The sequence below is a fragment of the Canis aureus genome, chromosome 6 (assembly GCF_053574225.1).
Source record: "Canis aureus isolate CA01 chromosome 6, VMU_Caureus_v.1.0, whole genome shotgun sequence".
Taxonomy (NCBI): domain Eukaryota; kingdom Metazoa; phylum Chordata; class Mammalia; order Carnivora; family Canidae; genus Canis; species Canis aureus.
This window is the reverse complement of record NC_135616.1, coordinates 78764715-78782887: the sequence shown is the minus strand read 5'-3', so window position 1 is coordinate 78782887 and position 18173 is coordinate 78764715. Positions and strand designations below refer to the sequence as shown.

Sequence of the window (18173 nt, the reverse complement as noted above, 5' to 3'; positions counted from 1 at the left end):
CAAGTTCTTAATTTGTGATTTCACAACATGTCCCTGAATCATGAGTGAATTTTAGTGCAGTCATAACGCCACAGCCAAAATAGATGAAAAAATTTCCGTATGAGAACTTTCTAGGGAGAAGGTCTAATTTATCTCCTATTAGATTATTCAAACAGTCCATAGTCCAAAAAGGTTAAGAAACAGTCTGCATAGTACATAAAATATTTCTTAAGAATTAATTTAAACAATTCTGGATTTTGAGTTAATGATTTTAAGGTCACTAAGTAATAATAAATGTTCAAATTGTTTAATTATGGCACTCTGGAAAACACTGATAGCATTATCAACCATCACAACTCTTAACTAAACCCATAATTATCTGAGCTCTTTTGCCTAAAATTCAGTTTAGTGGCTAAAAATGAATGGAGAATTTTAATTTATGATAAATTTAATTAACAATAGTCACTAAGAATCTTCTATTCATGATATTTCTAAGGGGTTAATAAGGGGTTTAATCAACAGCTTTATTTTGTTATGTGAATCTGTGATGCTCTAAAATTTCCTACTTAATCTCTGAGATCATCAATTTGATTGTATAAAAATATTTTTTCTAAGAGACAGTAAAATTAGAAAAGATCTGGGTCTGAATCAAAATCTGCACTTACAAACTATGACCTTAATAATTTCTTGATACCTCTGAGCCTCAGATGCTAGTTTGAATAAAAGCTACTTCATAAAACAGTTTAGGGTATTATGGCTCAAAAATTGTCCCCAGTGATCCTCTTGGGTGTGGGCAGGACCTAATTTGCTTCTAACCAACAGAACACAACTAAGGTGGTGGGCTATCACATCAGTGATCATATTACATAACATCCTAATTTCCATCTTGCTCGCTGACTCTCTTCTCTTGCTGGCTCTGAGGAAGCAAGCTGCCATGCTGTGAGCTACCCTATGGAGAGGCCCACATGGCACAGAACTGCCAGCCATGCCTCCAGCCCAGAGACAGTAAGAAACTGAGGCCTTCAGTCCAATTGCCTGCACTGAACCCTGCCACAACCACAGGAACTTGGAAGTGGATCCTTCTGTAGTCACACTTTCAGAGAACACTGCAGGCCAGGCCAATGCCTTGACTGCAGCCTTGTCACAGACTTTAAGACAGAGGATGCAGCTAAGCAGTGCCTGGATCTGTGACCCTCAGAAACTGGTAATACTCTTACTGAAATAATAAGAATAAATAAGTAATGAAATAAGTAGCTGAGATAATACAGAGAATAAAGAAGATAATGTGTAAAATATACCAAGTACAGTACATGATACACAACATATACTCCATAGGTAGAAACTTATAGTCATTGCTTATAAATAATACATCCCCCCAAAGCAGTATCAAATAGCTAAATGTCTGTAAGGACTTTCATAAACTCTAATAAAATATTTTAAAAGCTTATGTAATGGTATAAATCATCCCAAAAGCCAAAATTATGATTGTAAGAAAATTTTATATGTTGATAATTCATTAACTTTTATAATAGGGAGAATAAAAGAAAACTGTAAGACATGTTGTAGACATGACAAGACATGGCCATGCTATTAACTTACTTGGGTACTTAAGATAGACAATTGAGATAATTAGCTTAGTGACTCTTAAACCAGTTCCTAAATGCTGGCTACAAAGTTCTACCGTTGAAGTTGAATCATGATATTTTTTGTGCAACTCAAAGATAAAAGTTAAAGGAACGTATCACAGAGCTCATCATTACTTCGAGGTATTTTTTTTTTAATTTTTATTTATTTATGATAGTCACACAGAGAGAGAGAGAGAGAGAGAGAGAGAGAGAGAGGCAGAGACATAGGCAGAGGGAGAAGCAGGCCCCATGCAGTGGGAGCCTGACGTGGGATTCAATCCCGGGTCTCCAGGATCGAGCCCTGGGCTAAAGGCAGGTGCTAAACCGCTGCGCCACCCAGGGATCCCTACTTCGAGGTATTTTACCACTTGAACCAGTGCTGAGGACTAGTGAACTAGAGAATAATGTAACAAATAATTGTCTTTAGCAATATGAATTAGGTAAAAATAAATTGCTAAAATGAAATACTAAATTTAAAATACCCATTAATTTAAAACTATACACTAGCTTTTTTTTTTTTTTTCCCATTTTAAAATATAAAATAGTAGGGCTCTTGGCAGGCTCAGTTGGTAGAGAACGCGGCTCCTGATCTCAAGGTTTTGAGTTCCAACCCCATGCTGGGTGTGGAGATTACTTTAAAAAAAAATTATTTTTAAATTAAATACATAACAGTAATGTGTATCCTTGCCCTAATATAAGTCTAAAGTTAGTCAATATTTCACCTTCCTCCTGAACAAAACAAACCTTATTTGAAAGGCTTTAAATCAAATCACCTCCTCTCATCTCCGTATTATTTCAATTAGAATTACAGTTCTGGGCAGCTCAGGTGGCTCAGGGGTTTAGTGCCGCCTTCAGCCCAGGGCCTGATCCTGGAGACCAGGGATCGAGTCCCATGTCGGGCTCCCTGTAGGGAGCCTGCTTCTCCCTCTGCCTGTGTCTCTGCGATGTGCTCTCTTTCTGTGTCTCTCATGAATAAATAAAATCTTAAAAAAAAAAAAAAAAAGAATTACAGTTCCTTCTTATGGGCCTCAAAATTAGATACTATGACTTTTTTATAATACTTATTTAAATTTACTCATATATATACTGATTTTGCTTTTGATCATTGCTTCCTACTTCCTACCTTTCTTCCAGGTTCAATTTCCTTCTTACTGAAGTACCACCTTTTAGTAGTTCTTTCTGCAAGCGTTAAGTGATGAACCGTCTTTCTTTCTTTGAACAACTTTTTGATTTAACCTTTAGTCTTGAATAAAAGGTCTAGAACCCTAGGTTCATTGCTATTTTTCTTCAACACTTTGTAGATTTTGCAACATTATCTTCTGGTTGCAAACACTACTGTTAAAGAAGTCTATTGTAGTGACTGCCATTCTTTTAAGAGACTGTCTTTTATTTTTGGAGTTCTGCAGATTTATTACTATACATATGTTGATGTGGATTTATTTTAATTTATCCTGGTTGGAACTCACTGTGCTTCCTAAATTTGAAAGTTTATATCTTTATTGTAGAAAATTTTGTATCTTGGGGTGGCTGAGTCAGTTTCAGCGTCTCTCCCTTTGGCTTAAGTCATGATCTCAAGGTCCTGGGATGGAGCCCTGCACCTGCTCAGCAGAGTCTCCTTCTCCCTCTGCCCCAATCCCCGCTCATGCGCTCTCTCTCTCTCTCTCTCTCTCTGAAATAAATAAAATTATTTATTTATTTATTTAATTTATTTATTTGAAATAAAATCTTTTTTAAAAAATTTATATCTCTCCAAATATATTCCCTTTCCCTCATTTTTCTCTGATAATCTCTTTTTGGAATCCCAATTAGGCCTATACACCTAACTATGAACCTTGATTTCTTTTTTTTTTTAAGATTTATTTATTCATTCATGAAAGACACACAGAGAGAGAGAGAGAGAGAGAGAGAGAGAGGCAGAGACACAGGCAGAGGGAGAAGCAAGCTCCATGCCGGGAGCCCGATGTGGAACTCAATCCCCGGTCTTCAGGATCACGCCCTGGGCCAAAAGCTGGCACTAAACCGCTGAGCCACCCAGGGATCCCCTGAACCTTGATTTCATATATTCCATCTCACTCCTCTGGGCTTCATTCTGGGTAGTTTTCTTTCAGTTAACTAATTTCCCTCTTCAACTACATTGGACAAGAGTTGTATTAGGAGGCTAGGGGTACAATGAAATACAAATCTAAAATGGTCCCTATAATCGTAGAACCAAAAAAAGGGACAAGAGATCAAATTTAAAAATGCTATTAGAAGAACTGTAAATAAATAAAGAAGTGAGAAGAAAAGAATGGGAGTGGGGGGGACCTATTTTAGGAAGGCTGGATTTATCAGAGAGGTAACTTAAGCTGAGACCTAAAAATGAGAAGCCAGCCATGATAAAAACAGAAAAAAACCAAACCAAAACAAAACAAAAACCAGCATTCCAGACAAAGAATAAACAATAAAAGCAAAGGTCTGTGGTGGGGGAAAACTTGGTATGTTTGAGGAACTGAAAAAACAGTATGGCTGAAACATGTTGAACCCAAAGGAGGGATTACAAGATGAAACTGGAAAAAGAGGTAGGGCCAAATAATGTTAGGGTTCACGTGTTCGTAACTTCTATGTGTCTCTGCATGATTTAGTCACTTAGTACAATCTTACCTTCTGTGGTTTTGCTTGTTTTTCAGTTCAAATTCATTTTCAGCCAATAATGCTAACTAATTTAGCCATACTATTCCTATTTTTCTATGATAGGTTTTTTATACCTTTATGGGCTATTATCCAGAAAAAATGGCAACCAGGTTAGGGTGAACCAAAATAATAGCCAAAAGGAGCAAAAACATACTAAATCTGAGAGGCAAGAGTGAAGTCATAATGAGAGAATAAATAATGAAGCTCGTATTGGTAGACTGGAGCAAGAAAAAATACACCAGGAGGTTCAGTGGTTTCAACCTCTATGTAAAAACTGAACAGGGTGGATATGGCTGCATAAAGGTGCCAAACAATCCCAGTTAAGTGACTTACTTATCCTTCTAAGAGATTCCCAAAGTTCTAACATGCCTAGCTTAATTCTGTAGCTTTATCTAACTTTTTGATTTCTTAAACATCATCTCTCTGCCAAACACTGTGCTAGTCTAGGCACCAATAAAAAAAAAAAAAAAAAAAGGCACTGTACCTGTCTTCACATAGATTATTCTAGTTTAAACAATTAAGTAAATTAATTAAGAACTCTCATAAGTGCTATGATGTAAAGCAATGGAGTGTTATAGCAGAAAATAATATTTGACAGGTATTTATCTGTCAGGATTTCAGATAAGGTTGTAAGGAAAAAGTGCTAGCTAAACTGGGAAATGATGGAATGGAACCCATGCAAAAATCTGGGAGATGAGCTGCCCAGGAACAAGAGACATCATGATCAGAGGCCCAGGGGTGAGGCATACAGCTGGAACGAAGTGAGAAAGGAGACCAGTGGCCATGGGCCAAGGACGGAGTACACAGGGTCAGACTGGATGGTATTCTGTAGGCCATGGTACATTCTGCATTTTAAGTGTAAACTGAAGCCCCTATGAGTTTTTTTTTTTAAGCATATGACCATTTTATTTTATTTTTTAAAATATTTTATTTATTTATTCATAGAGACAGAGAGAGACAGACAGACACACAGACAGACAGACAGACAGACTCCACGCAGGGAGCCCAACATGGGACTTGATCCCGGGTCCCCAGGATCACACCCCAGGCTGTAGGCGGCGCTAAACCACTGCACCACCGGGGCTACCCGCCCCTATGAGTTTTAACAAAGGAGTGACACGATTCAAGTTACATTGTAGAGAGATACTCTGAGAGTTCTGGTTCTGGTAATAGTGGAATAGCATATATTATACTAAGCTTCCCAGAACCACAATTATAAACTGGACAAAGTATAAAAAGCAATTGTTGAAGGTAGTGGAGAGCAACCAAAAGCAGGCAGAAATGAGAAAGGACATGACCTCTGAAAGAAAGGAACATGTTGAGTGAAATTTATGTTTCTATGGTTTTCTCCTAGATCCACATAACACATAGTGGCTAGAACTCAAGCAGAAAACTAGTTTTGTTGGATTGAGGACCTGAGGGAGAAATCTAGGCTGTCAGAATGGCTAGATTTTGAGGAAAAATTATCCTGGGAATGAAGGAATCACTATGAGGGAGACCCCAGCTCCATGTATAAATGACCCTCAAATCCTTGGCTGAGCCCTGAAGTATGCATGTGTAGGAAAGACTTCACAGTGTGCAGAGGGGAGTCAGGTACTAGGAGGCTGAAGAAGTGCCTGCTGCAGAGGAGATGCTGTGGCACTTGAGTCCTACCAAGGTAAGCACTTTCTTTGGGTTCCCCACTGAAACTTTAGAAGGGTCACACATGATTTACAAGTAAAGACTGAATTTAAGACGAGTATAGAGAAGGATTCACTGGATTTGTCAAGATAGAAGCCATCTTCCAAACCAACTCATGAGCAAACTCAGGATAGGAATGGGGATGGGAGAAGGAGAAGAAAAGGCTAGTGAATGAGTAAACAACTCTGGAGAGGTTCTGTCTATGGAGGAATGGGGTTGTATCTGGGTAGGGAAGTTTCATTTATCAGGAAGAGAAACACTAGAGTAAATCTATATTCTTGTGAGAATGATCCAACAGGGAGGGAGAACTGAATGATGCAGGAGAGTGAGGGAATAACAGCATGGTCCACACACCAGTAGCATCACCTGAAGCTTCTTAGAAATGCAGACTCTCCACCCAGAACCCAGACCCACTGAGTCAGACCCTGCATTTTAACAAGTTCCCAGATGACTCTAATGCACATGAAAGCTTGATAAGAACCAAAGCAGAGGATCGATGACCATAACAAAGGAAGAAAGAGTTCTAGAGCTATAAGTAATAAGAAACTGCCCTTTGACAGGAAGGGGAAGGGTACTTTCTCCACTTTAACAGCAGGAAAGAAAGAAAGACAAGGAGTACTGATGCAGAAAGGTTTACAGATTTGGTAGCAAGAAGAGAAAAATCCCACCTAATGGCTCCCCATCTCTGGTCTCAAAAAAGGATGAGGCAAGGTCCTCAACTGACAGTAACAGGGAATGGGTTATGGAAAGTCTGAGGATTAGAGAAGAGAGAATGAAATCATCTCGAAATATGAGAAAGTGAACTTCTTAGGGACACACTTCTTGGCCTGGCAGTAAGCACTGAGTGTCCACTTGAAGTTTGTGCTTATAAATTTAAAGTGAAACTAGCTTCTTTGTGTAGATTTTTCCAGCAATATTTATTTACATAGGCGCACCGTAGAGAGAAGGTGGGTAACTGAACTCAACCAGGGTTTTATCAGATAAGTCACAAGGATGGAAAAGGAGGCAGCATGACTGACAGTACTTGCAAGAATGTAGTTCAAAAAGGAAAAATGTCAACTGAGATTCTAAGAATGAACAGGCTCAATGGTTTAGAATTCATGATGAGGCTGAACACTGTTAATAGCAGGGGGTATTAGAGTAAGTGATGGAATGATTTAACAATGAGATGCTTGCAATAGGAATATGAAGGTTACATCCTGATGATGAATAGGCCTAGGATGTAACCAGAATTCTCCATAGCTGAGGAGGAGTGAAAAAAAAAAAAATCACTAAAGATGAAGAAATAAAGGAACTCCAAGGGGAGAGTATTAATTGGGCCTCCTACACTGATAATGATGATAAAGTTTTTATGTTTATAGCTTCTTGTGATGCAATCATTCAAGGGAAGGACACTCGAAGATATAACTTTGTTAAATCTGCTCAGGTTTTATGGGTAAGGTTTCACTGTCTCTGAAGTAATAGTTGCAAATGAATGCACATCAAGAGGAATTAATTACTCAATCCGGCAAGGGGAGTGATTTATTGACAATTTAAGCATCTTCAGGGCACAAGTATAACTAATCATAGTTCCATAAAGATTTCTAAGAGGAAATCTACAATTGATACAATCTTATGCAACTTAGTCGAGCAAACATAAGAATCATATAATAGGAAAAAATTACTTCCTTCTTGGATTAAAAAAATATTTACCCAACACTCACAGTATATAATACCCTACTCTGAGTGCTGGGAATTTTATAATTATCTAATATGAACTAAATCATTATTAAGTGTAATTATAGATATTGCTGAATATACAGAAATTTATTTTCATCATTTTAAAAGAATTTTTTAGTCAAAAGGTAATGAGAAAATTTAAGCAACTTAAACAAATTTAGCTTTCATTTTGATTTAAAACAAAAACAGTAATGCAGTATACCTTAGTCTGTTCAGGCTGCTGTAACAGAAATAATCATAGAATAAGTGGGTTATAAATAAATTTCTTTTGTTTTTAATTTAAATTCAATTTAGTCAACATATAATGTATTATTAGTTTCAGGGGTAGAATTTAGTGATTCATCCATTGCATATAACACCAGTGCTCATCACATCACATGCCATCACCCAATTACCCCATCCCCCCCACCTACCTCCCCTCCAGCGACCCTGTTTATTTCCTGGAATTAAGAGTGTATTATGGTTTGCCTCTCTGTTTTCTTTTTATTTTCCTTCCCTTCCGCTATGTTCATCAGTTTTGTTTCTTAAATTCCACATATGAGTGAAACCATACAGTATTTGTCTTTCTCTGGCTGACCTATTTTGCTTATTAGCAAAACATCCTCTAGTTCCATCCAGAAATTTATTTCTCATACTTCTGGATGCAGGGAATTCTAAGATCAAGGGACCAGCAGATTTGGTGTCTGGTGAGGGCCTGCTTCCTGGACATCTTCTTGGTGGACATCACATGGTTAAAAGAACAAGAGAGCTTGCTGGGCCCTCTTTTATGCAGGCATTAATCCCATTATAACCTAGTCACCTCCCAAAGGCTTTACTTCCTAATATTATCACAATGGGGATTAAGATTTCAACATAAGAATTTTGGGCAGAGAAAACTGCAATCTATAGCCGACTGGCAATGCTTAATTGAGGATTTCACTTTTTCTGGTTGAGACTTATTTTTACTAAAGTGAGTATATTCCTACCTTATTAATCCAGTACATGACAGCATCCTCAATATCATAGGGCAGATCCGTAGCTTGAAAAAAAGCTGAATACTGTTGAGCACACGCAATTACTTTCTCTATACTGACCATTTCTACGGTATAAGCCATCATTAGGGTATCTATCATGGCCAAATGAGCACTCTGCAAATATAAAACAAGAACACACAGTTTAAAAATTACACTTAGAAACTGCTGTTTATATATTTTAAAATATTAATAATTTCTAGCAAACATAACAGAACTAAATAAAGATTACAGAAGACAAGCCTCAAAAAGAAAGCACAATTGAGAGATGGGCTAACTGAACCAAATTATCATTGAAATAATTATTGAGGATCTTTAAGACACTCAGAAAATGTTCCTTTTCCTGTTTTTCCTATTTTTAATAATGCTGTAATCATTTACTCGGCAATACAATTTAAAAACTTCAAAATGCTGTGCCTGGCATGCCCGTCATTAATGGTACTAGTCAATTTCTGATCTTTGACTATGCTCTTCTCAGGCTTCACATCCACATAGTAGAAGTTTATATTTTCCTCTTCTAAAATGTCTCTCAAATCTACCCTCTCCCTTATTCTGGTTGCCACAGTTCCAGTACAGACCATCAACATTTCTCACACTTGAAGGAGGCAGAGAACTCTCTGATTCTCCTGGTGCCAGCTTCCTCCTCATCCTATTCACCTGGCAGCCCAGGACTTCCAATCTTTCCTTTGCCTTTTTTGTTCATTGGTGTTGTACATATTCACTTGTTTTTAAGTATGAAAGTGTTGCTATACGTTGATTCTTGAAAGTTCCAAACGTTATAAAGCACATAAAGGTAGAAATAACCTCTCTCCTAGTCCTCCTCTCCTAGCAATGTGTACAGTCTGCTATGCATTCTTACAAAAAAATTTAGTGCACACTAAGTAGGTAAACATTTACATTGTTTCTTATTCTCTGACATTACACACAATGCTACAACATCATATATCTCTAGGAATAATTCTTTGGCTCTACTGGGCCCAAGAGCAACTATATTTTAAGTTTTCATACATAACCATTAATCTGTTCCCAAGAAAGTTTCTGGCAACCCTCATCTCCCACCAAGAACATATCACTGTGCCTGTTTCCTCACATTTTTTCCCAGCATTTGATACCATTCACTTTTTATCATATGTATCAGTCTGAAGGGTTACAAAAAACTCCTCTCTTGTCTGACTTTGCATTTCTCTCAATAATGAAGATGAGCGTCTTTTTACATGTTAAACAACGAATGTATTTTTTCCTTGGAAAACTGCCTACTTGTATCTTTTTGCCTATTTTTCTCTTTGGGATGTTCATCTTTCCTTATTTCTTGATTTGTGAGAGCTCTTTATATATTAGGAATATTAAGAATATGTTATCCTGATAGCAAATACATTTTCCTAGTCTGCCTTTGGATTTTCAACTTTGTTTAGAGTATAGTTAGCTACAGGGAAGCTCTAAATATATTCTTGGTAAAATCTGTCCATCTCAATGTTCTCCTTTATGGCTTCAGAATTTACCCATGTTTACAAAAGGCTTCCCCACCCCAAGAATATGGAAATAATGTCCTCTATTTTTTATTACCTTAAATCTATCTAAAATTTGTTTTTGAAGACATTAAAAGTAGGGATTAGTCATTTTTCCAAATCAGAAATTTCATCATATCATTCTCTCATGAAGTCTACCTCATTTACTTTATAAAAGTCTAAAGTTCTTTAGTAGAGTTCTTTAACAGTTGGTCCCTACCTATAAGTCTAGCCTTTAACTCACCATTTCCTTCTCCTAATCTACACTCCTTTCAAAATAGCCACAGAAAACTGCTATTCACAAATCTGTCACCAAATTTCAGGTTTCCATGCCCTTGCTATTGTCATCTTCCTTACAATATAGTCTAAGTCCTGACATTGGCCTGATTGTTACCTTCATTCTAAAGGTTTTTTTCTAATTCACTTTCCAATCAAAATGACTCATTTTTCCTACAGAATGAGTACAAGCTTCTACAAGATAAGAGTTTGTACTTGCATTAAATTCTGACTTATGGGGCAGCCCAGGTGGCTCAGTGGTTTAGCACCGCCTTCGGCCTAGGGTGTGATCCTGGAGACCTGGGATGGAGTACCATGTCAGGCTCCCTGCATGGAGCCTGCTTTCTCCCTCTCCCTCTGCCTGTGTCTATGCCCCCCTCTCTCTGTCTCTCATGAATAAAGAAATAAATATTTTAAAAAATAAAAATAAAAATAAATTCTGACTTATGTGAAATAGGGCATGGGCACTGGTATATTTAAGAAGCACCACAGAAGCCAGGGTTGAGAACTACTGACTTATCTCACCGTAGTACAGTCACCTGTATACAACACTAATTCCCTACTGAGACAATAAGATTTTTGAGGGCAAGGACATGATCTTAGTTATCTTCATATTTCCTATACCTAATGTAGTACCTGGCAACTAACAAGAGCTGAAAAAAAGGAAAGAAGCGGGATGTCTGGGTAAAGAGTTGGTTAAACATCCAACTTTTGATTTTGGCTCAGATCATGATCTCAGGGTCATGAGACTGGAGCCTGCTTAAGATTCTCTCTCTGGGGGATCCCTGGGTGGCGCAGCGGTTTGGCACCTGCCTTTGGCCCAGGGCGCGATCCTGGAGACCCGGGATCGAATCCCACGTCGGGCTCCCGGGGCATGGAGCCTGCTTCTCCCTCTGCCTGTGTCTCTGCCTCTCTCTCTCTCTCTGTGTGACTATCATAAATAATAAATAAAAATTAAAAAAAAAAAAAGATTCTCTCTCTGGGAACCTGGGTGACTCAGTGGTTGAGTGCCTTTGGCTTGGGTTGTGATCCTTGGGTCCTGGGATTGAGTCCCATGTCAGGCTCCTGTGTGGAGCCGGCTTCTCCCTCTCCCTTTGTCTCTGCCCCTCTCTCTGTGTTTCTCATGAATAAACAAATAAAATCTTTTTAAAAAAGATTCTTTCCCTCTCCCTGCTCTCACACACTCTCTTTCTCAAAATAATAATTAAAAATAAAAATAAAAATAAAGAAGGAAAGAATCCTATCTGTGGGTCACCATAGAGAATGAAGAGCTAACTTTACACTGGAGCTGAAGAAAGCAGGTTTTGACAAGGAGGTGATGGAATAGCCTATCAAAAACTTAGCACTATTTATAGAAAGGCAGATACTTTATCTTAATAATGGCAACCATAAAACCAATGGTGACTCTTACTTAAGTCTAACTTATGTACCAGATACTATGCTCTTTTCATTTCAGATCTTTTCTGAAATAAGGCTGGAGACAATATACACTTTCTAGAACTCTCACTACTCTCTAAAGGAATTATCATTTACATTTTATATGTGAGGAAGCTGAAGTTCACACAGTTAAATAGTTTGTCCAAACCTAATGTGCTCTTTCTACTGTTATCATGCAGTTGGCAGAAATCAAGTCATTTAGTTAGGCAAGAAATGTTTTAGAAATGATAAACATCATATGCAAGAAAAAAAATAAACATCAATAGTTATTACAAATTCAGGTATCTTCATATTCTACTTTACCAGAGAAGTCTTTTCCAGACTGCTATTGCCCAGAAAGCCGAGGTATTCCTTCAGACTCAAAATGACGCACTGTACCAATTCTAGCATTTCCTTTCACTCAACTCATTTATCTGTATGTGTCCTCCTACTAAACTCTGACCCAAGAAAGCAGAGATCCTGACTTTTTTATCTTTGTCCCTCACACAATGTTTTAAGGAAGAAAGTTCTTAAAAATTAGCATTTAAGAGAATTAAAAATTTTAGCAGAACTCTTTTGAACAAAAATGTGGGAAAACATTTCAAGAGCCATAAAACCATTCCTGTACTCTATCAAGATTCTCTGCTTCTCCCTCTGCCTATGTCTCTGCCCCTCTCTCTCTCTCTCTCTATCATAAATTAAAAAATTAAAAAAAAAATCTAAAAAAAAAAAGGGATCCCTGGGTGGCGCAGTGGTTTGGCGCCTGCCTTTGGCCCAGGGCGCAATCCTGAAGACCCGGGATCGAATCCCACGTCGGGCTCCTGGTGCATGGAGCCTGCTTCTCCCTCTGCCTATGTCTCTGCCTCTCTCTCTCTCTCTCTCTCTCTCTCTGTGACTATCATAAATTAAAAAATTAAATTAAAAAAAACATAAAGATTCTTTCTCTTGGCAATTTACTCCACAGGTATAATTTGGGAGGAAAAAAACAACTATGTGAACGAAAGTGATCATTAAAATTATATATATATATACACATATATATATAAAACAAAAAGAAAGGAAACAATGTTACAACCATAATGAGAAATTTATAGTATCTTAAAGTATTTAATAATAGGAGAAAATATGCACAATACAATATTGAGTGAAAAAAAACAATAGATATAATAATATTCAAGATATACACACACACTGATATAATGCATACATCTATGGATATACATCCATGTATGGATATACACAGGTAGCATATATAATACAGGAAGGAAAAAGCTGCGAAAAAAAACTTAGAGTACCCTGTTATGGTATACAAGAAAATGCACATAAAATCTACAGTTTACTTCAAAAATTAGGATAGTAAACATTAAGTATAATTACTAACATATTTTCAAAGCAAAAACATGTTCTCATTTCACAGATTACTTAACTTCTATAAAATCAAAAACAAATTTTTAAAAACTCCACTCTTGTCCTTAGTTATTTTTATATGTTCAGCCACTTTTAAGCTAAAAACTTTCAAAATAAATAAGTAAACTAAAAACTTTCAAAGCTTAGTATGATTTCTTTACCCTTTAACTTTACAATATGAGATAAACTAAAAATTATGCAAACAGAAAGGAGAGGAAAAGCTGCATATAAAAAACTTAATACATCATGCAAATAAAAAAGTATATACATAACGAATCTAGAGAAGATCAACAGTAAAAAAAATAAACTCTAGGCCACATCAGTATAATGTATATCTCTAAGTAAAATATAGATATGTAATTTCTTACCTAACGCATTAAGACCAGAATAATAATGATGACAGCTAAGAGTCCTATGTGCCATGTGATGTTTTGAAGACGCAATGTGTTCAGCATTTGTATAAAACTCATTTCATACGACAACCTTGTGGGAGGGATTATTATTATACTTATTTTACAGATGAGAAAATTGTGCCTGTTCAAGGTTACTCAGCAAGGAGGTAGTGATGCAGGGATTCAAACCCAGAAGTCTGGCTCTCGAGCCCCCATCTAACAGCAATATTGCAGACTCATCCCAATGCTCCCGTCCTTGAGTCTGTGAAAGGCAGCAGGGGGGCAACAGTGGCAGAAGCAACATTTGTGCATCGAGGCCGCCAGGTGGCAGAGCAGAACGGGCCATCTACGAGCAGCAGCAGAAAGACTGCTTACAGAATAAAAAGCAGCTCCAATGAAAAAGGAAAGGATACAGAATCCCAATGAATTTACTTAACAGAGCTTAAAGTATTATACAAAGGCCAATATTAGGTTCTATATCTGTGTTACAAAAGTTATATTTTTGTTACTGCCAATCAGTGGAGTCTACACAAAATAAGTTACATTTATGTATTAGAAATGAAAGTTAAAGCTATTAGAGTGTTTAGCCTCATAAATTAAGATAAAAGTTCTAGTATTGTATGTCTAGTGTATGTATTTTATTATTCTTGTATCAGATTTAGACACAAAACTTAAGAAATTCTTAAAAAGAACCTAGGTCTTGGCCTACTGTGGTATATAGTAGCTATAGTACCTACCATGTCCAAGCAGTCCTAGAGGGATAGAAGAGGGAACCAAGACTTAACAAATTAATCATGAAGATTTTGAATTATTCTGCTAAAATGATATGTACAGCATATATACATCAGACTGTGGTTTGTCAAAGTTAATTCCAATTCAGAAAATTATACTTTACAGATTATTTTTAAAACAGGTTTATTGTAAGTTTCGTTTCTCTTTAGTTTACATGGATATAAAGTAAAATAGCACTTAAAACCCTACTGAAGGGATCCCTGGGTGGCGCAGCGGTTTGGCGCCTGCCTTTGGCCCAGGGCGCGATCCTGGAGACCCGGGATCGAATCCCACATCAGGCTCCCGGTGCATGGAGCCTGCTTCTCCCTCTGCCTGTGTCTCTGCCTCCCTCTCTCTCTCTGTGTGACTATCATAAATAAATAAAAAAAAATTAAAAAAAAAAAAAAAAAACCCTACTGAAATACCACTACACACTCATTAAGACTATAATTAAAAAGTTACATAATAACAACTGTTGGCAAGAATGTGGAGAAATCAGAACCCTTATACCCTGGCTAGTGAAAATGTAAAATGATGCAGCTGCTGTGTAAAAGAGCTTGGCAGTAAACAAAGTGAAACAAAGAGTTATCTTTGGTCCTATAATTGTACTTTTAGGTAGACCTATCCAAAAGAAATTAAACCATATGGGGGCACCTGGGAGGCTCAGGTTGTGATCCCGAGGTCCTGGGATTGAATCCCACGTCGGGCTCGCCGCAGGGAACCTGCTTCCCCCTCTGCCTGTGTGTCTGCCTTTCCCTCTGTGTCTCTCAAGAATAAAAATAAGGGATGCCTGGGTGGCTCCGTGGTTGAGCGTCTGCCTTTGGCTCAGAGTATGATCCCGGAATACAGGATCGAGTCCCGCATCAGGCTCCCTGTGGGGATCCTGCTTCTCCCTCTGCCTGTGTCTCTGCCTCTCTCTCTGTGTCTTTCGTGAATGAATAAATAAATCTTAAAAAAAAAAAAAAAGAATAAATAAAATCTTTAAAGTAAAATAAAACCAAATGTCCACACAAAATCTGTTCATAAATATCCATAATAGCCAAAAAGGCAGAAACCTGAATGTCCATCAACTGATGAATGTATAAACAAAATACATATATTCCTTCCATAAAATGGAATACAATTCAACAATAAAATAGTGATATACACAACACAGATGAAACCTTGAAAACAACATGCTAAGTAAAAGATGCCAATCACACACACACAAAAATACGTATTATTCCATTTATATGAAAAGTCCAGGGCAGTTCGGGTGGCTCAGCAGTTTAGCGCTGCCTTCAGCCCAGGGCCTGATCCTGGAGACCCAGTCCCACGTCAGGCTCTCCGCATGGAGCCTGCTTCTCCCTCTGCCTGTGTCTCTGCCTCTCTCTCTCTCCTCTCTGTGTATTCTCATGAATAAATAAATAAAATCTTAAAAAAAAAAAAGTCCAGAATGGGCAATATATAGAAATAGAGAGTAGATTAGTAGTTGCTTAGGGTTGGGGGCAGGAGATGGGGAGATAAGATGGTGATAGTAAAGGTGTAGGGTCTCTTTTCAGTGTGATAAAAATTTTCTAAAATTGTGGAGATGCTTGCACAATTCTGAATATACTAAAAACTATTATGTTGTACACTTCAAATGGGTGAAATTATTTGGTATGTCAATTATATGCAAGCTGTTACCAAAAAACATCAGATTAATTTGTGATGCTCATCTCCCACTTTTCCAGTATAATACCTTATATATTACCATTTATGACTCTAGTAAGCCTTACCCATATGTTTCCAAAGTATCTTTATAAATACTTCAAGGTGAAGGGTGGTTTATTTTTCTAGATAAAAGGTTATTTTAGTATTTTAAGAAATGCCTAAGAAAGATCATAAATGACCTTTAAAAATAAACTATATATCTTTTATCTAAATTAGCTGGAGTGATAAGAAACTGAAAATAAAAATCTGTGAAAGGAAAAGAGAATTTAGCATATTTACGTATTTTCCTCTTTTATCATCAATGTGTAATTTCCTGCTTAAAGGTATGTAGAATAAAAACTTAAGGAAATAATCAAATGTTAATTATTTTTAATAAATAAAATAAAAATAAAATAAAATAAAATAAAATAAAATAAACCCCACTGTCTAGAAAAATAAATCACCCTTCACCTTGAAATAGCTAGAATCTTAAGAGAGAGATTTCTATAGTTGGTATGAAAATAGAAATTTTCCAGAAAAAATATAGACAATTCTAATCATAATGTCTGTCCTCTGGGATAAGGAAATCTTACTTATTAGCACATTAAAAATCCAGCCTATCAAGTGAGTTGACACAAGCGACAAAAAGCACTGGCCTTAGAAACAAAGGAATATACACGACCAACAAAGATTTTAGTTGTAGCCTCCAGCAGAATGACAGTATTGCTGTTCATGACCTACTCAACCTGTATTAAACATAGGACCAAAGAGTGACACTGTTGCTCTGCTATTATCAGATAGAATGGTGAAAATGGCAGCACTGGCAAGGGAAGTGATGGCCACAGGATTTAAGATTACTGAATGGCCCCTCAGATTCAATATTATTTCTGCCAAGATTTAACAAATATAACACAAATATACAAATATAACACAAATATAACTCTTTAATCTCTTTCTGTAGGGGTAGCATGGGCATCTGATTTATCTTCTGTCATTTACATTTGGTGAATTTGATAATCACACTACCCATTGGAGAACTGTTTTCAAGATAATTTTAAATCAAACTGACACTAAGTTTTATTACAAAAGGAATATATACAAAAACTAGTACAGCTCAAATGTCTATTAAAAGCCCCTGACCAATGAAAGATACGTCTCCTTAGCAGTTCCATTAACTACATCTGGAACATGTCTAACCTTTAATGACAAGTGTATTTAAATGAGGCTCTACGGGGTAGACATATACAAAAACAGCATACCAGTAGCCAAATACATATGGTAAACAAAGAAAATAGTTCACCGCAGTGGTTCCAAATCTGGCTGTTTATCAAATCACAAATTACCTAGCGCCAAACCTTAGAGGTGGTGATTCTTTAGATTCCCAGAGAGAGGCCAAAGAATAGCATCCTCACAGGAATCTTGACTCCAATAGTCTCCACAGCCACAAGAAATTAAACCTCTAAGTGCATCTCTAATCACACCATTTCACAAGGAAAAGCCTTCTGTGACTACCCAGGGCCTTCCCACAAAATAAGTCCCAAATTATTTGATTAATTAAGTTCTTCATGATCTTAAAATAATCACTCTTGTCGGGTCACATCTACTACTTCTATTTATACCCTATGGTCTAGTAGTGTAAATGAAGAGTAAGGACTCAACTGCACCACCTACTATGTGGTTTTGGGCAAAGTCCTCAATTTCTTTGTGCTTCAATATTTAGGGCTGGGGTGAAACACTCAAAAGCTATGCCACTTTGTAACCAGGAGGTAACCTAGACTGTCCAAGCAGACTACTCAACCTGGCAGAAGTTGCTACAGCAACATTGAAAAATGCACAAAAAACAATTGTGAAAATGCTGCCTGCACTGTAACTACAGCATGGCTGGAGGATGCGGAGATACTGCTGATGGAGGGAGATCTCTGCCTGTAGAGCCATATTAAGGTGGGCACGGGAGGCAATGCAACTGTCCCTAGCCAAGAGCTGCATTAGGATGAGGATGTACCTCTCTGGGAACAACTCCTTGGGGGAGGTGCTTATTTTAATATTCAAATA

General features: G+C 37.2%; 1 protein-coding gene across 5 annotated transcripts in view; it reads right to left on the bottom strand.

Annotated features, from left to right (window-relative positions):
* CAMSAP2 (calmodulin regulated spectrin associated protein family member 2) overlaps nt 1-18173 on the bottom strand; it is a 116249-nt gene that overhangs the window by 40503 nt on the left and 57573 nt on the right. For all 5 annotated transcript variants that reach the window (XM_077902409.1, XM_077902411.1, XM_077902410.1 and 2 more), the window contains exon 3: nt 8639-8800. In XM_077902409.1, coding sequence (XP_077758535.1) covers nt 8639-8800 — 162 coding nt within the window. The remainder of the gene's footprint in view (nt 1-8638; nt 8801-18173) is intronic.